At 43.8% G+C, this 19,745-nt stretch overlaps 1 protein-coding gene across 1 annotated transcript; it reads right to left on the reverse strand.

The window, feature by feature from the left end:
* Window positions 1–14,460: 14,460 nt before the first annotated feature.
* LOC111868057 lies at window positions 14,461–15,959 on the reverse strand. The gene is made up of 2 exons (XM_023858417.2): window positions 15,832–15,959; window positions 14,461–15,018 (listed from the first exon to the last, which is right to left on the reverse strand). The coding sequence occupies exons 1-2, from the start codon at window positions 15,880–15,882 to the stop codon at window positions 14,641–14,643; spliced, it is 429 nt and encodes a 142-aa protein (XP_023714185.1). The 5' UTR covers window positions 15,883–15,959; the 3' UTR covers window positions 14,461–14,640.
* Window positions 15,960–19,745: the final 3,786 nt, after the last annotated feature.

Genomic DNA, 19,745 nt, shown 5'->3' on the forward strand with positions numbered 1-19,745 from the left:
CTCCTCATTATGCAGTTTTCTCCAACCTCCTGTCACTTCATCTCTCTTCGGTCCAAATATTCTCCTCAACACCCTGTTCTCAAACACCCTTACGTTACGTTTAACCTTCCTAAATATATTCTGAGTGTTGAAGGCGTGTGGTGAAACAGACAATGAAGATATGAAATGACTGGAATTAATAGGGATCGGAAGTAACAGTTGGATTTTGTGATGAATGTAATGAATGTCTGGGTTACATAATCGTAATAAGAAAATATTGTTTATATTAATATTTGCCATGTTCTTAAGGAATATATTGGGTGTGTTTTAAGGGAGCACTATCTCTCCGAGGTTCTTTGTAATTTCTGTAATAGCTATTATCTTAGTAACATAAAACTTAAATACTGTCACAAATTTATGTACTTCCCCCTTTAAGAGCAGTTTACATTGCAAATTGTCCTTTTCACTTGATAACTATTTTTATCCTTCTTTGTTTCTGTCCAGGCTAAAGCAGAGACTCGGATGAAAAAGCGTCTTAACAATTTTTACCTCTTATAACTTTTTTTGTTTCCTTATTTAAGCTTCAGTCTTCCTTTTGATATGCTCCGTTCTATCCTAGAAAGATGGAGAACTCTTTACGGTTGTTAGTTGTTTCCAAGCACGTAACAATACGCAGCGCTGCGGTCGACAAGTTGACGATCGCATTGCGCGGCCAAGGGTGAATGAATCGTTGAGTTGTGAGCTAGTCTGGTCCGGGCAGCTGGGTCGAGCGGGTTGACTTCTTTTTTAGGTTTTGTGTAGGTTCTTCATGTCCCTATCATACAGTTGAAGGGAAGGTGCCAAAGATAGGAGAATTAGCTCCGTTGCTGCAGGCATGCGTGTCCAAATAAGTACAAATAGTCCCTCGGTCGTGTTCAGTTTCCGTGTTCAAAACCCTTTTCGTTTTAGATTTCCGGAGCTTTTCTTTTTACCAGTATTGAATTTAATTTACAAAAATAAATCAGAAAAATCCAGACGTTTCGGGGGAACATATCGCCACAATCTTCGTTGTCGAAAATAAACCTTGCAAGAAACGAGCGAGTCGGTAGTTATTAAATATCTTAATAATATAACTGTCAAAACTCAGCTTATCGCTTAGGCCAGTTGTATCCTCGGAAAAGGAACCTTTGTCGTTTATTTCGATAACCTACAAACAAAATACAGAACAAAAGAGTAAAATAAAAACATTAATAATGTGTAAATATCACTTCAAATTCTAGAACCAGAGCGTAAATCTAGTGATGCTCCACACAGTGCTTTCTCTCCTGTCACGTGTCTCTCTTACGCCTTCCTGTTCTGCTTGCTGGGAACTTGAACACGTGTCCAGCGAACAGTGGCCGATAAGGAAACTTCGGCAGTAAGAGTCCTTTTGTTTGGACGTCTGAAACACAAACTTGTAAGAATGAGTCCAAGCCTTTGTTATTATCACAAAACAGGAATTTCCTTATCATGTCTGCTACTTACTATCGCCAGGAAGCTTCTATGTTTTGACGTCATTTCCGTGAAACTTAAATGGGACGACTAAGGCAGTTGTTATCATGACACTTTAACATCAGAAAGCGAAGAAGATTACAAGTGACGGAGTGAGATGACGGGGGCTGCTTGAGGGAGATTTCAAACCAATCACGGCTGGCATCTCTGAACAGCTACAGGTCTTGTTAAGTCTTCAGATCCGTAACCGCCAAGTGGTGGAAACTGACCGTTATCGTGCATTGCCTTACGGAAGCAGCAACGTGACAGCTCTGTCCGAGCACAAGGCGGTCTTATTTTCTGCACTGAGTGAAAGTGGTCACTTCTACGCTCCTAAGGCTTTGTCCCCGAAAGATTATATTTCTTTAAATTAGATTAACACGGAAGTTCTGAAAAGTTGTACTGCGACCACCTAAATTATTGAATACGTTAACATGACTCCGTCCTCTCTGCCGATCAAAGAAAGGGCAGTTCTGCACACTGATGCAGGTCCTTATCAGGCTCTACGTTTACAGTTGGAACGTAAATAGCTTTACAGCCTCTCTACAGTAAACTATAAAATATTCCTTTGCAGACACGCAAATTTAGTTACATTTTCCGAAACACACCAGATCTGATTTTCCAGAATTGTGCACAGCTGCAACTATATTTTAAATAATTTTTGAGAACTCAGCGATTTCCAGTAGGATTTGTTTGTACTCCCTGGGTGCTCACGACCCACAGTGTGAGAAATAGTGACTTATAAGGGTGGCCCGTGCCGGCCCTTACACCATGACCGGTCTTCGATGTGTTCTGTGCCGTCCGCGGTTAGCTCAGTAGCAGTCGTGCCGTAGGAACGAAATGCAGTGCTTTGCTTCATGAGACGTTTGAGTGGCCGCTTGGTTTCATGAAGTGAAGCCCCAAATGTCGACAACTTCAGTTAGGACGTGTGGGGCTGTTTTGCCTCTCTTAGGCACCTTTCACAAATGGGTTCATTTTCCAAGTTTCAAAAGTTATCCTTTCAAGTGAAGGTGTCCTGTAATCAGATCCAAATAGAATCGCTGGTGACAATTGGACAGCAGATAAATACGGTTCTTCGGCGAGAGATGGTCTTCCACTTCGGGGTTCATCTTCGAGGTTTATCTGTCCACAATGAAAGCGCCACTTCCACCTGACCCCTGTGTCATGTGAAGGTACACCTTCCTGATGCACAGCGGTCATCTGGTCGTGGGTCTCGCTGGCGAACTTCCCTTGCAAATACAGGAACCGTATCACAGTGCGAACCTCCACTTTCTCAAGCAACGTCGCCATTTTGCTTCTGCCCCGTCCTGTGGCTCCCTCTCTCCACTTGGCGCGGGAAAATATGACTGTTCGGCAAGCTCAGGAAATGGGCTATCTCCTATATAGAACAATATTTTGGAATTATGATTTTCTCATGGTGATAATTAAAACATTATGACTTTCCACCGTACGTCATCCAGGATCTGAAAATGTCTTCCCTTGAAGAGACTCGAACTGCAGTCTTACAACCTGTGGTCAGTCGAACAAACTTTCAAAGTACGTATCCGTTGCACGAAACACGCTTCGTGTTGAGCGCCTGTGGTTCTTATTACATTGAATGAACGGAATATCCCTTATGTAAAAAAAACGTAAAGCTATCCCTGCAACAGGCCATGGAGACCCATAGGGTTGTGAGACGTCGAGGCTCCCACATTTTCTAGACAATCGGCTCACAGATGGCGGCAAGTTTGTCAGCCTTACGTGCCGGCAGCCCTTTACCCACCAGGAAGATTCCTGATACTCATTTCTGTTAGAGGCTGAGTCGACCCCAGGGCCATAGTGCGTTCAGATTGATTAGGTCAATTGAAAACATCCAGTGACCTCATCGGAACTTGAACCCACGACCTTCCGGCTTGTAGCATAGTGCCTCAACCAACTACACTACCGCTTGTAAGTTATGTAAAATGTATAGGTGTAATCTTACATGACGGGTTTCCATAGAATTTTAAAGAGAACATGTCCAACAGCTATGTTACAAGCCGGAAGGTGGCGAGTTCGATTACCGATGAGGTCATTGGATTTTTCAATTGAATTAATCCTTCCAGCCGCACTATGGCACTGGGGTCGTATTAGCCTCTAACAGAAGTGAGTACCAGGAATCTTCCTGGGGGTAAAGCTTCGCTTCTCGGCGAGAATGACAGACCTCACCCCAAATTGTGAGCCGATTGTCTAGAAAATGTGGGAGCCCACCACAAGTGATACCTTCGTGAAGAATGTATACCTTGAAGCGGCCCAAAAATGAAATGACAATTTTCCTGAAAACGGTTTGACCAGTTTTGATTAAATTTTGAAAATATGGGGGGGGGCAATGAGCCCAAATAATAAGGCTATGATCAGTCAGAATTACATGAAACTGCACATTGTACAGATGTTTTTATCGTATAAAGAAAACTTAGCAATGTGACCGCAGAGGCTGCAGCAGGTTTGTCCTGACTTTGTGGTGTGGGTAGTTCAAGCAATGCAAGTGATGGACAAGGGGAAAAGAGAGGAATGGGGGGGCTTTCGTCAGGGCACAGCTGTTGGTAAGTTCCCTGCTAAAGGGGGGAGGGGGGGTTTAATTCTGCGGGCTTTACAGATACGAAATCTTGAGTGTAATGAAGTGACAGGTCTTATCGATCGCGTAATAGAACCCCCCCCTCTCTCTCTCTCTCGACAATATTGTTTCTACAGTTCTACCGAAGATAACTCCAAAGTTACACTATCTCTGGTCTTATTGTTGCGCTTATGGGGTGTAGAGGGGGGTCATACAACGCAGGGAGAGGCGATTTACACTAGACTGTCAGAAATACCTCCACACCCCACATTTGGATGGGTTTAGCTTCACGTAATGATCAGATTTCAGTTGTAATGTGGCAAGTCCATTTCCTTCTTTGCTGTGTATGCATGGTAAATTCTAATGCCTGTGAGTACGGAAGGGAACTACAGGGAGACTAATGAGGTGGTATGCAACCCCACCAACAAACCGTCCCTTCTGTTCACTAATGACGAGTGGAAAGCTAAAGATATCAATTGGAATTTTTTTTTTATTTGTTGAATTTGAAGTTCTCTCAGGGGGCACGCGGTAGCGTGGTTGGTTGAGGGACTACAGGTATGCTACAAGCCGGAATGTCGCGGGTTATAGTCCCTATGAGATGGATTTTTAATTGACCTAATCCTTCTAGCTGCACTATGTCCCTGGGGTCGACCCAGCCTCTAACAGAAATGAGTACCAGGAATCTTCCTGGGGTTAAAGGGCGGCCGGCGCGTAAGGCTGACAACCTTACCACCATCTGTGAGCCGACTGTCTAGAAAATGTGGGAGCCTCGACGTCTCACAACCCTATGGGTCTCCACGGTCTGTTACAGGGATAGCTTTACATTTTTTACCTCGGCGGTGACTTTGAAAAGTGTCATTTTCGGGGATGTGAAGCACTGTTAAGGGGACGGATCCATCTGAAGGCAAGCTAAGCAAAACGTGTAACTTGTAAACAGTCTCTGAAAACATTGACAGTTAACTCCAGATTTACAAGCCTGATCGTTAAATGCTTCATTAGGTATAGTAGCCGTGAAAGTATCTAGGCGTATATAGTACCGTGTTTCATCGAATTTATCGGAGAGAAGTAGTCCTGCCACAAATGGAAATAATTACGCAAAATATAGGCAGTGTACATTCACTAAACAATAAAAGTAAAGTAAAGCTATCCCTATAACAGGCCGTAGAAGCCCATAGGGTTGTGAGACGTCGAGACTCCCACATCTTTTAGACAATCGGTTCACAGATGGCGGTGAGGTTGTCAGCCTTACGTACCGGCTGCGCTTTTCATCCTCCAGGAAGATTCCTGGTACTCATTTCTGTTAGAGGCTGAGTCGACCCCAGGGCCATAGTGCGGCTGGAATGATTTGGTCAATTGAAAAGAATCCAGTGGCCTCATCTGGAATCGAAACCAGGAGCTTCCTGCTTTTAGCATAGTGCCTCAACCAACTACACTACCGCGTGCACCCATATTTACGAAGTATTGGAGAGAGTCAGGAAAGAATTAGAGGAACAAAGGAAGACAAGGAGATAAAGAATGGAGAGCAGAAAGAAAATGAGAACTGCTAAGTAACAAGTCCTTACTCTGTTATCAGCCACGCTCCGGGCCAGAGTGACCATCTGATAATGTGCTGCGTGTCACTTCCATCACACATCTCACTTTAGTTCACCCGAGATTGAGCCTGAACTTTGAAGCCCTCTAATACACCGAGACGAGTTATGGGCCGACGCCCCAGGTTCGATTCCCGGCAGTGCAAAATTCTTCTCTTCTGCATATCGTCCAGACCGACTCTGGATCCCACTGAGCCTCCTATCCAGATTCCTCGGCGTTAAAGGGGTAGGGGCATGAAGCTGGCCACTCATATCCATTGCCGAGGCCGAGAATGTTGGAGCTACACCTCCACGCCGCCATAAATCTTCATGAGAGAACTTTGCCTTTTTAATGCTTATTACATAAATGTCACTATATGATACTGGAAGAAGACCCAATGAAATTTTGAATAAAGTAATTATCTTTGCGTGCGCCGGTCACGGCAGCCGAGCTGTCTAAGGCATGCACTGTCTTCTCTCGCTCGGAAGCCGGGATCGTGAGTTCGGATCTGTTTCCTGTGAGGTACGAACTGGATTCTTATATATTATTCTTATACACTGCCGGTCACAGTAGCCGCGCGGTCTAAGTCATGCACTGTCTTCGCTCACTCGGAAGCCGGGATCGTGGGTTCGGATCTGTTTCCTGTGAGGTACAAACTGAATTCTTATATATTATTCTTATACGCTGCCGGTCACGGTAGCCGAGCGGTCTAAGGCATGAACTGTCTTTGCTCTCTCGGAAGCCGGGATCGTGGGTTCGAATCACACTCAGGATATGGAATTTTTATTTTTTGTATCTATGCATTTTTGTGTTTGTGTACAGGTAGAGGCCTTGCGACGAGCTGATCACACGCCCAAGAAGTCCTACCGAATGTCTAAGATCTAGTAAACCGAAATGAAACGTAGAGTTTCATGTAGGTACGTCAAGGCCCAAATTTGGGCTGTAGCGCCAAAGGAAAAAATCATCTTTGTTATAGGCCATCTGATCTCAGAGAAGACATTCCATATTAGGAACAGGAGAACTTGGGTTCATGCAATTCCTGAGAGTTCGTTACTACGGTAACCCAAAATGACGTAATTTCAGAACCTTTACATATACGTGGAGAGACCCGCGGCAAATTAAACGTCAGCGAGACAGACTTATGGCCAAACGTCTTATAGTAGCACGTAGCAAGCTATGTGCCTGCCGGACGGACGGACGGACGGATGTGTGGCTAGCGAAATTGAACACATCTTCAACAACATGGTCGTTCTCTCCCCATCTGTCATCTGTAGCGTCCCCTTCCCTTCCCAGGCACATGCACCCTAGATTGTTATAAGGAGTAAATTTTCCTTCACGTGCTCCTGCACTTCGACCGCCTCTGTGGTCTAGTGGTCAAGAGTTCCTGGCTACAGATCCAGAGGTCCCGGTTTCGATTCAAAGCGCTACCAGATTTTCTGAGAAGTAGTGGGTCTGGAACGGGGTCCACTCAGCCTCCTGAGGATAATTTAGGGGCTATTTCAAGCAAATAGCGGCTCCGGTCTAGAAAACCGAGATTAACGGCCATGGGGATCCGTTGTGTTGACCGCGCGACACACTCTAAAGTTGGCACTAATTTCGCCGACAAGCGGCGGTCGCTCGGTCGATATAGTTCGCTTGCGAACTAAAAGCTCGGAGTTTTAAGAGTGAATATTAGGCGTTAGAGTGAACGCTGTGTCTGTGTTTTCATTTTATATCAATAACAATACCAACTTGCAAGACGTTCGAACTCCTGAAATGCGATAAGTAACAACGCGAAGCAATTAGGTATCCCTGAATTTGATCTCATAATCTAGAGAAAGATATGCCTGCTGTTTTGTACACGTCTTTGTGTTTTAGAATATAACTTGTAGAGCAAAAGAAACTTGGAAACGTTTAGAACTATTTCGCAAAGTAGTAAAGAAGTTATCGAGAAACACTTCCTTTTACATCTTCCTCCCGGCATAGGTCTCAGACCCCCTCAGAAACCTGTCCTCTTCCATAAGTTACAGACGAGAGCATGTTAGTACTTTCATTTGTCCCTCAACGGAATTAAATTCCCTCCCATATCCTCGAAATACCATTACTCATTCTATCATCCAACTCACAACATGGAGACTGGTTTATTACGTCATCAACCGTCAGCAAAATGGCGGGCGGTGTTTTGAGTTTGCCTTAGTAACCGAGTGAAGACTCTTAAGACAGAGGGGGAAGTAATATTTCACTGATAGCTACATTTCTTGTCTCTTTCGTGAGTGGTAAGTCTTTAAGCAGTAAAACATCTGTAGTACGTTCTGTGAAATGGCTGTCACCATTATACATATTTCAAACGCTTGTGGAGTTCCTCACGGTGAATTGGAAATTGGCCCATCTATTAACTGCCGCAATGTAAGATGCGTGCGTAATGGAGATTAATGCCACAGTGACTTATATCCCTCTGTACTTCGCGGAAAACTTGTTTTCGTGTGGCAGCTCTTGTGCCATAGTGTAAGGTTGTTTGAATGCCAGGTTCTGAGGAGAATATTTTTGCCGAAGGAGAACAGAGAAATAGGAGGCTAGAGAGGTTTCTATATTGAGGGACTTCATGATTCCCCTCACAAGTACAGAGTGACCGGATTAGAGGAATTCAAAATAAAATAATTATATCTCAGAAAGAATTTATTATACACATTAATTGGTTACACCATTACAAAGGGAAACTATCAACGTTTTTTCTGTCATGATATGTATACAGTGTCCGTCTTGTAGTGCACTCCATTTCACCTGTCACTTCACGACATGTTTCGGCAACACAGTGCCATCCTCAGGTGTCCCAATTACGTCAATCTATTGCATTGCTTGCCCTCATATGTTTTCACAACACCATTTAAAAAGTATTTAAAAAGTGCATATTTGTCAACTATGATAAATTTACACTCGCTAAAACTTGTTAAGATAATTCATCTTATTTGTCTTAAAACTTGCATGTGGTTCGTTCACTATGGGGTCGTTTTTCTTATTTTCTATGTAAACCGCGTCTTGTGATGTGTGTTCCCTTCTTAGCTGCGAGTGTTGTTTTCTGCATATATAACTTTCTCAATAAATTTGATGTGGCTTCCCTTGGTGGCACGACAAATATTCAGGCTTGAAGCATTTTTGTGTTACCGAAGCTACAGCGTCCCTTATGAGGGCTTTCGTGTGTTGAAGCTCGTTGTTCTTAACCTGGTAGACAATGTTCTTCACATAACCCCACAAGAAAAAAAAATCCATTGGAGTTAAATCTGGCGACCTGGGAGGCCAAACGATTGGTTCATCTTCGCCGATCCAGCTCTTAGTCATCTCTGTGTCCAGGTGATTCCTAACATGGTGGCAGAAATGTGGCGGCGCATGCGCGTAAGCCGTGCATGGAAAGAAAAGTTACAGGGGTTTCCTTTCATCCGGACACGCTGTATTTGGATTAATAAAATCAAGAGAATGGGATAGGTGGGACATGTAACAGGCATGGGACTTAATAGAAATACATACACAGTTTGGGTGGGAAAACCTGGATGGAGACTGGTAAGATCTAGATGTGGATTCGATGATAATATTAAAACAGATGGAAGGGTTTTGTGGAAAAGGTAATGAACCATAGATTTACATTAAATTCTATGATTCTTGAGTGACTGAACAGTTGTTGTCTTCTCAGGACGGACTCAGTGTCATGGAGTTAGTTTAGCTTCGTGTCAAAGTGTCTCGGAAAAGTACGCAGTGAAGTATCAGCCCAACAGTTCAGGATAGATGTTGGCCCACCCGAGATTCGAACTGGTCGCTTCCGTAATGAGAGTCCAGAGCGTTACCGCTAAGCAAACCCGCTCGATGGCTTGTCTCTGTAGTGAATTTGGTTGAAATTTTTATAAAATGTATATAAATAAGGTTAGAAAATGAAGAATGTCGTCTTCTGGTCTGTGGCGTCCTGTAAGTCTTGTGTAAACTGACGTTTCGGAGGAACGTTTCGCCTCTATCTTCAGTTTCTGACCCTGCAGCCACTTGCTCACGCTGGTTCCTCGCTCCAGGGGTTTTCTGCCCTGAAGATTGAGGCGATACTTTCCTCCGAAACGTCGGTTTACACAAGATCTAGACGGCGCCACATCCCAGAAAACGGCATTCTTCATATTCACAGCCGTGACAACCTCAGATCTTACATGGTTAGAAAAGTTTGTATGAGTTAAAAAAGTAATTAATCGCACTAGCTGACGTGCAACAAAATGGATGGCCATAAAACACACGGCTCGCAACTTCAGTGATATTACAGCTCTTTGAAAATTAAACAGGACGTAAACTGCTTTCCCTGGGTTCGATCCCGGGTCTGGTCAAGTGGGATTTGTGGTGGACAAAGTGGCGCTGGGGCAGGTTTTCTCCGAGTACTTCGGTTTCCCCTGCCAATCTTCATTCTACCAATTGCTCCACAATCACCCTCACCTATCATCTGGGGCTGGTACAATAGGCCAGAAGTGGCTGCAGTACACTGGACTGTTCCACCCCACTAGCAATAAAAAAATCTGCTTTCCCACTAGCGTTTGGAACACGTCTTAGCGAACCACTGATTTAAAGGGGGCTGTTTCACTCACACACAAGATTTATCTAAGGCTCGCTAAGAAACATCATAAACGCATGTGGAAAATTATTTTTAGTTTTCTGCAAAGTAATTTCTGTCGAAATGATTCCAGACCTACTTGCCGTGGATTTCTGGCGTCCCGTCAGGCCGTCTCCTGCCGCTCTGCAAGTAAGAATTATTTACATAACGGATGCAGAATCCAATGTAAATCCGAATTACGTAATAACATTCTTTCAGTTCGCCTTTCATTGCTATTTTTATTTTCATTTTACGTAATAACATTAAGTAATTTATAATTGGGGATAAGCAAAGGTAGTAAGGAAGTGGCAGAGAGGCAAATCGCGGAGAAACAGCAATAAAAAGGGCAATAAAAGTTAAGATTTCTCTTGTTATGTTAAATTGAGCCTATTTTATTCTTGTTCGCCTCAGCCCAAGGGAAATAAACAAAGGTGTGCCGGCAGTTACAAGGAGAGCGGAGCTTACAACCGAATTACCTGCCGTGATTATTCTTGCACCCCCAAATTTTCGAAAACAGACGCTTTTTTTTTTAATTATATAGACCTATTCGAGAGTCAGTCACAGAATACGGTGTCCTTTATTTATTTAGGTCTAATTCCATTTACAAGATATAAACTTGAAACCTACGCTTTACATACCTGAAGTAGACTACACGTCTTCGTATCCCAGAAGAACAGTAGCAGTACCGTAGATGGTTGAGGCACTATGCTACAAGCCGGAAGGTCGCAGGTTCAAGTCCCATTGAGGTTATTGAAATTCTTTTGCCGGCCTTCTCCCTACCAAAATTTTGTGTGCAATATATTATTTGTGTTCCCTATAGGACACGTATGCCCAAGAGATTTTAGCGCCGTTTATTTAACAACACTTTCAATATTGGGTTGTCTGCACGAATCTACTCACGAATTGTGTGTGTGCGTAAAAAAGGTAAAGGTATCCCTGTAACAGGCCGTGAAGACCCACAAGTTTGTGAGACGTCGAGGCTCCCACATTTTCTAGACAATCTGACCACAGATGGCACTGAGGTTGCCAGCCTTAAGCGCCTGTCGCCCTTTACCCCTCAGGAAGATTTCTGGTACTCATTTCTGATAGAGGCTGAGTCGACCCCAGGGCCATAGAGCGGCCACAAAGGTAATTAAGACAACAGTGAACAAACAGGTATTAATTAAATTCATTGGTTCACTGTTAGTTGATAATCAAATTGGAAAGAAATAGAAAATGTAGGCCTTTACTGAATGAGCAGTCAATATTCAGGTTACACTCTGTTCCCATTACTTGTGCTAAAAAAATCACGCACGCACACACACACACACACACACAGACACACTGTTATGACAATTGTTGAGAGTTCAACAGGAAGTCGCTTGAATTGTCATTCCAGACTTCGAACATTACCGCCCACTGCTTTCTCCTTTGTTCCTTTCTAATCCAACGTTTTATTGAATAATGCCTCGACAGCGATGTTCAACACCGTTTCCCACGAATAACACCCACAAATAATTAACCGTAAACCATTTCCTTTCTGTAATACCATATACTTCACATACCCGCATCACAATAGAATAAATACACACAGAATACATACAATACAATACAATACAATACAATACAGTATACTAAAGGAAACCACATACACGGTCGTTCGTGACTGCTACAAAACTTCCGTTCATGCAAAGAGTTAATGCCCGACAGTTCGTTGCCATAGTAACCTGAAATTGCGTAATGGGAATGGTATCTCGGGCTTACAAAACTATTTACTTGTAAATAGGATATGTATATTGTTTAATATGCACGTCAAAGTCTTATTATAACAGAAACAGTTTCAACACAGTCTGGGTTCGAGACTTTCCCTTCTTTTGTCACGATATGTTGCTGTAACTAGTGAAAGAACGTTCTTCATATGGATACCGACCAAGCGACCGCCACTTGTCGGCGAAGTTAGTTCCAACTTTAGCGGATAGAGGGTGTCGCGTGGTCAGTGCAACGAATCCCCACGGCCGTTATTTTCGGCTTTCTAGACCGGAACCGCTATTTCCTTGAACTAGCTCATCAATTAACCTCACGAGGCTGCCATATACCCAGAGGTCCTGGTTCGATTCCCGGCGCTACCAGATTTCCTCAGAAGTACTGGGTCTGGAACGGGGTGCACTCAGCCTCGTGAGGATAATTGAGAAGCCATTTGAAGGAAATAGCGGCTCGGGTCTAAAAAACCGAGCTTAACGGCCGTGGGGAATCTTTGCGCTGACCACGCGACACCCTCTGTCCGCACTAACTTCGCCGACAAGCGGCGGTCGCTCGGTCGGTATAGTTTTCTTACGGACTAAAATCACGGAGCTTGTAGCTAGCTTGCTTTACTTACTGAAAACTTCTGTATTCTGAGATAAAACATCTTATGGTTACCTGAAAAGCAACCGACGTTTCGTAGCATCGTATCGTTTCCATGTTCAGGGTATAAGGGTAAGTCAAAGCAAATAAACAAGAATCTCTGCCTGCCTCCTCCTTGCTGGTTTACTACTTGATTTGCTCTTCCGACATGAGGGTGCAGGGAAACATGGCTCTCCTTACCGTCTGCTTCTTGCTGGTTTCTTTGCGTGTCTTATTCGGCACTGAAGATGGAGGCAGTACTTCGCTGCGAAACGTCTTTGAGTTTCTATCTAAGTGGACCGAGTCACATCACAGAAGTAGTAACCGCTAAGAGACGAGGCAGTGTGTTTAGTAGGGCTCCTGTAGTTTTGACAGACCGCTGTAGTTAAAACAGCCAACGAAGGAAGCGAAAAAGACAGACAGACAGGCAGGCAGGCATATATTCTATTATGGAAACTTCTCCCCTACTTGAAGAAATAATCTCGGTGTGATCTTTCTGACATTTGAGCAAACAAAACACAAACCCGTCGAGACAACAAACAGATTTAAACCACGCTGTGGAAAGAGACAGAACAGATAGTTACCCAACCGCCCACTGTAGCAGCACCAGCGGATATACCAGCGCCACAGTACAGTGGGCGGGCAGATTCTTCATTAACATCGAAACAAAAGATGCAACGTTCCATATGATAATACAATGAAAATAGGTAAACAATGGAATATATGAAGGTTTCTAATACGGAAATACCAACTGCAAACTACAGCACCCAAAACTTTTCAATGCGTTGAACGCAATTTTGTACAGGACAGGAAATGAAGCATTACCAACGTGGATTATACACTATTAGCGATTTTAAAAGCATAAAAACCTATGTAAATTAAAAAAAAAATTATAAATACATTCATTTGGATAGTCGATGTATATAGTATATATATGTAATCCTCCATGACTTTTCGTCCGCAAGCCAACTATACCGACCGAACGACCGTCGCTTGTCAGCGAAGTTACGGCCAACTATAGCGGATAGACGGTGTCGCGTGAGCAGCGCAACGAATCCCCACGGCCGTTAATCTCGGTTTTATGGACCGGAGTATGTATGTAGTACGTATATTATACTTACAAGATATCTGTTGTTGACAGAAGGTGCAAGTTTACTCAGGTTGTAGCGAACGCTCCTCACTTGCATTCGACAGGTGGCTGGTTGTAATTTAAGCCGGAATATCAACTTTCATGGCCTCACAGGAATAATTTTGTGGCTTAACTATAAGTGTGTATAGGTCGCAAAATTAATTGCGTTCCCGCTGTCACCGTACAGCCTGATATGGACCGGCAATAGCGTGCAGAACTACACTTTTCGTGACTGCACAGGAACATTCTATAGCTTACTGTAGGTGTAGAGAGGCTGTAAAGCTATTTAGGTTCCTGCTGTCACCGTACAGCCTGATAGGGACCTGCAACAGTGTGCAGAGCTACACTTTCCGTGACTGTACAGGAACATTCTATATCTTACTGCAGGTGTACAGAGGCTGTAAAGCTATTTAGGTTCCTGCTGTCACCGTACAGCCTGATAGGGACCTGCAACAGTGTGCAGAGCTACACTTTCCGTGACTGTACAGGAACATTCTATATCTTACTGCAGGTGTACAGAGGCTGTAAAGCTATTTAGGTATTTCGTGACTGTACAGGAACATTTTATAGCTTACTGTAGGTGTAGAGAGGCTGTAAAGGTATTTGGGTCTCTGCTATTGCCGTGCAGTCTGGCAAGGTCCTGTAACTATGTTCATAACTGCACTTTGCCCTGATCCGCAAGGATGGGTGGAACGCACAAAATTGTGTATTATTTTAGGCGATCTATGTATCAAAAATTTTGAAGACTGATTGGGTCATAAACTCAACATTTACTTCCACATTCCAAAGTATCATATAATTTTCTATATTAAAAATCCAGAAACATCCACTTTAAGTTCTCAACAAATATCATAAGTAGTTTTCAAAAATGAAGCTCTTCAGAGCAATGACGACAAGTCACGAGTTATCTCATTCGAAACTCAGAATAACCTAACAGGTTCCTATCTCACATCCAAGAGTTTCAGTGTTATAAAATCCTTTGCCTGCCATGCAGAAACCATGAGTCGCCACTAGAGCATTGCTGCATTGATAAAACGCGCGGCAATCGCTTGGGTCAGGGAAGTATCCTGATGTAGTGCATATGAAGCCTGTTGTCGTGGGCGCTGGCGTGGTGGTGGTAGTAACGGGGTTCGTGCAGCCTCCCCAGACGCAAGTATCTACTGGGTCGAAGTGTCCGTAAGGGGTGCAGGTACCACGGATGACATTCAGACTCTCGTCGCATCTGTAGAAGTTGTGGCAATCCAAGGAATCAGGGAAGAAGCCAGGCGACGTACATTGGAAGGCAACGTCTTCAGACGAGGCCTTATCCTGCAAACAGACGTCACTTGCCTTACTGCAGCGGCCCGATCACAGATATTGACCAAACTTTGCGATGCGTCCCGCTTGGCCTAAAGACGCCACACTTCCTGTTCCTTTTATTTTACAACGCTATCAAAAACAAACTCCGTGGTTTTAGTCCGCAAGCGAACTATACCGACCGAGCGACCGCCGCTTGTCGGCGAAGTTAGTGCCAACTTTAGTGAAGAGAGGGTGTCGCGTGGTCAGCGCAACCGATCCCCACAGCCGTTAATTTCGGTTTTCTAGACCGGAGCCGCTATTTCCTTGAAATAGCTCCTCAATTATATCCTCACGAGGCTGAGTGAACCCCGTTCCAGACCCACTACTTGTCAGAAAATCTGGTAGAGCCGGGAATCAAACCCGGGACCTCTGGATCTGTAGCCAGGAGCTCGACCATCAGATCAGATCAGCGGTCTCTCGGTCGGTATAGTTCACTTGCGGACTAAAACCACGGAGTTCTCTCAAATTCTTGCCACGTAATCCTCAAGTTTCATCCCTCCTGATTTGGTCTTCCTAATTTTAATAACATCGTATTACTTCGAACATAAAACGCCCTCGAATTTAAGACGCATCCTGTTTTGAATTTGAATTGTAGGAAAAAAAATTAGAAAGGTGATCATCCCTCGAATGTAAGGCGCACATGATTTTTTCAACTGGGGCGAAAATGTGTAAAAGTTCCTGCTTATTTTCGAAATAATGTGATATATTAAAGTTAATAATACTATATTTAAAATACTTAACATATTATTGAATCGAGTTTCAGTGATTCTTGAAACAACTTACCATACGCAGTATTAGGACGCACAGGAGCGGCAGCCATTGGTGGGTCGACATGCCGACTGCAGCTGACTCGTAGTCTAGCCGCTGTTTGGACTTGTGTCAGTTCTGCCACGGCGAGTGTGCGTTTCACTTCGTATAGCTGACATTGTAGTATCTTTGTGACGTCAACACTTTATGCTAATTAGTGGCACCTCACACTCGTCTCAAGTGTTACTTAACTGTCCGTATTCCCAAATGAATAATTACCATTATTCTTGAAGGAAAAAGAATAGTGCATGTCCCGTACGTACATATGTAGCTGATTAATGACTGTCATGTAATATCTGAAAAATTGTATGGTCACATATCAGGTCTACTAGGTCTGTGATCGATATTTCAGCATATATTTCCTTATCCTTAGGAACCCTAAAGACACCCCACTAACCACCAGCGTTTTTAGCCTATTTTCCCTTTTGAAAAAAGAAAGAAGCTTATGAAATCATCTTTCTTTCTGTGTGTCCCCTTCCGCCTAACATTGCTCTAGGAAAGTGCTCGGTAAACACATTCCCGCTACAAGGAATACGTACGCAACAATAGAAGAATCATTGGACGCGGTGTTTTCTATGCGGTTCGTGTCGTATCAAATACTAAGTATCTAGTGAAAGGAAAGTAGATTATTAGTTCTTCCCAGAACTTCTTTTAATTTTTTTTTACCATTAGGCCAAGAATAGGTTTCAATAATGATTTCATATCTTCTGAGTTGTTACGACGGAGAATGACGCGGAAGTTTACCGACGTTTCGAAGAATCATGCAACCTCCATCTTCATAGTAAGAAGTAAACAAAGCAAGCTTACTGTTTCATTATGTTCTTCCGAAATATTGCTAAATTGTACCAGACTACACGGCTTAACAACAGAGAAGGCCCCTTTATTTGCGGAGGTACCTGGTTCGCATCTGACAAAGCCGTTGCGCAGAGCGGCGGAAGACGGAATTCAGTCCATATACCGAGCACATTGGTTCTCAAGTACAAATCAGGGAGGTGCTCGGTTCGAATCTGGGCCAAGACAGCAGCAATCCTGACGCTTTTCGTGTCTGAATTAGACCATGATCGTTCCCTTCAAAGTTCCTGCTCAGTCATCACTCACCAGCAACCTCATTATTCTGCGCCATATACCGCGAGATCCTCACAGCGTCGTTAAAGAAACCTTAGATAAATGAAGCACAGTGAGGCTCTCGTTTAGGTTTTTTTTTGTTGGGGGGCAATGGATTTGAACGCTAAACTGAAGAGAATTTAATTGGAGCAAGTTAAAAGTTTATGTTATTGAACTGTGTTCATTGAATTTGGACATTAACTGAAGGATGCAAAACCAAGGAACAAAACAGATACGAAACCAAATTCGGGTGTTACACTTTAAATAGGAGCCGCAGTAACTCAGTCGGTATAGGGTTGGATGGCGGAGGGCTCGGAGTTTGAATCCCGGTGCGGTCAATAATTTTCTCTTCTCCGAGTCGTCCTGACTGCCTCTGGGCCCCACCCAACCTCCTATCCAATGGGTACTGCTGGCCCTTTCATCGGGGGCAAAGCGGCAGGGGCGTGAAGCTGACCGCTCACCTCCAACTAGTGTCGAGGTCAAGAAAATATGGATCTACACATTCACTCCCACATACACCTTCATGGTGTAGTGCTTAATTAGTTAAGCAAGGAGACAAATTTATCTTACCTTATTCCACTTTAAGCAAAATACAGCTTCCATCGTGAAAGGTAAAGGTAAAAGTATCCCTGTAAGAGGCCCTGGAGGCCCACAGGGTTGTGAGCTGTCGAGGTTCCCACATTTTCTATTCAATTGGCTGACAGATGGCGGTGAGGTTGTTAGCCTTATATGCCGGCCGTCCTTTACCCCCAGGAAGATTCCTGGTACTCATTTCTGTTAGAGTCTGAGTCGACCCCAGGGTCATAGTGCGGCTGGAAGGATTAGGTAAATTGAAAACATCCACCTCATCGGGATTCGATCCCGCGACCTTCCGGCTTGTGGCACAGTGGCTCGACAAACTACGCTACCGCGTGCTCCACGACATACAGCGTAATACAGGAATTATTGAAGCGGAAGTTATGCATGGAAATTTATCACTTATTGCTTTAAAACATTCATTCATTTCTTGTGCAATTTTAAGCATAAACTTCCTTTTAGGCGTGGATCTTCCATTCTCGGCGCGATGTCATTTACCTTGTTGTTCACACGAAGAAACACGAGGAAGGACAACATGCACAAGAAGCCTAACACAGTCAGGCAGCAAGTGTTTTAAACACTTGCTCATAAATTTTTCCTTGATGAGAATTGACTTAACTGCGCGACATTGCATCCCAGGTGTGTTTAAGCCTTCCAGACAAGAAACGGCTTTTGTCCTACGTGTCTACGCAGGGGCACTATGCTAGAAGCCGGAAGATCGCAGGTTCAATTCCCAATGAGATCACTGAATTTTTCAATTGATCTAATCCTTCCAGCCGCACTGTGGCCCTGGGGTTGACTCAGCCTCTAACAGAAATGAGTACCAGGAATCTTCCTGGGGGAGTAAAGGGCGGCCGGCGCATAAGGTACCTTATCTGACGTCCATCTGTGGGCTGATTGTCTAGAAAATTTGGGAGCCTCGACGTCTCACTACCGTATGGGCCTCCACGACCTGGTACAGGGATAGCTTTACCTTATCTCACGTCCATCTGTGGGCTGATTGTCTAGAAAATTTGGGAGCCTCGACGTCTCACTACCGTATGGGCCTCCACGACCTGGTACAGGGATAGCTTTACCTTATCTCACGTCCATCTGTGGACTGATTGTCTAGAAAATTTGGGAGCGTCGACATCTCACTACCCTATAGGCCTCCATTGCCTGTTACAGGGATAGCTTTACCTTTTTATGTGTCTCGCCATTTGTGTCTGTCGCCTATTTCAAATGCGGGTTATTGGTCCGCGGCATTCGTAAGTTTTAAAAATTTGTACCGCATCTGTTGGTGTAGTGGTACCCTCATATTGGAGAGGCGCTAAGTTCGAATCTCTAGCAGGGACATATACTGTCCTGACTGATGCCTTTCGTGATTTTCATCAGTTCCTCCACATAACTCGAGTAGGACTTGATGCTTCTAAATTCTGCAGAATTGAACTCTCTACAATCATGTTCTCAGTCTACGCTTTATAGTCTGCATACTGAGAGCGTAGCGAAGTATACCGCAAGCAAGTGACAAAATGGCGTCAAGTCATTCTTACCTTGAGATATCAACCAGCAGGGACAGTAAACGGACCTGTCTACAAACCGCAGTTCCATTAGTGGCCAGAGTACTTTTGTTGCCAGGCTGCTACGAAAATAAAACATTTAATTTTACCTTATTCTGAAGCTGAACCTTTCTTGACAAGCCATCAGTTGTGTAGCTACTCAAGAACTTTCCAACATTTTATGGAACCTGTAGGTTCATTATCGTGATCCCTCCACTGGTTCCTATCCTGAGCCAGATCAGTCCATACCACCTCATCATATCTCTCTCTAAGATCAATTTTAATATTATCCATCCACTTATGTCTTGGTATTCTTAGTGGTCTCTATCGTTCTTGTGTTCCAACCGATATTCTATATGCATTCAGCTTCGTCCCGATTCGTGCTACATACCCTTCACATCTCATGCTCCTTGACTTGATCATTCCAATTATACTTGGAGAAGAGTACAAGTTATGAAGCTCCTCGTTATGCAGTTTTCTCCAACCTCCTGTCACTTCATCTCTCTTCGGTCCAAATATTCTCCTCAACGCCCTCAGTCTGTGTTCCTCCCTTAATGTCAGAAACCAAGTTTCACACCCATACAGAACCACGGGAGAAATTATAGTTTTATGTATTCTAATTTTTATGTTTTTAGAGAGCAGACGAGAAGACAAAAGGTTCTGGACTGAATG

The sequence above is a fragment of the Cryptotermes secundus genome, unplaced genomic scaffold (genome assembly GCF_002891405.2).
Source record: "Cryptotermes secundus unplaced genomic scaffold, Csec_1.0 scaffold815, whole genome shotgun sequence".
NCBI classification, from domain to species: Eukaryota; Metazoa; Arthropoda; class Insecta; order Blattodea; family Kalotermitidae; genus Cryptotermes; species Cryptotermes secundus.

Bases quoted from the DNA above. Each gene is read 5' to 3' on its own strand.
- LOC111868057 (XM_023858417.2), bottom strand. From the start codon at position 15,882: ATGTCGACCCACCAATGGCTGCCGCTCCTGTGCGTCCTAATACTGCGT. The intron at 15,019-15,831 runs GTAAGTTGTTTC...GTCTGTTTGCAG, and splicing joins GCGTCCTAATACTGCGTATG to GATAAGGCCTCGTCTGAAGA.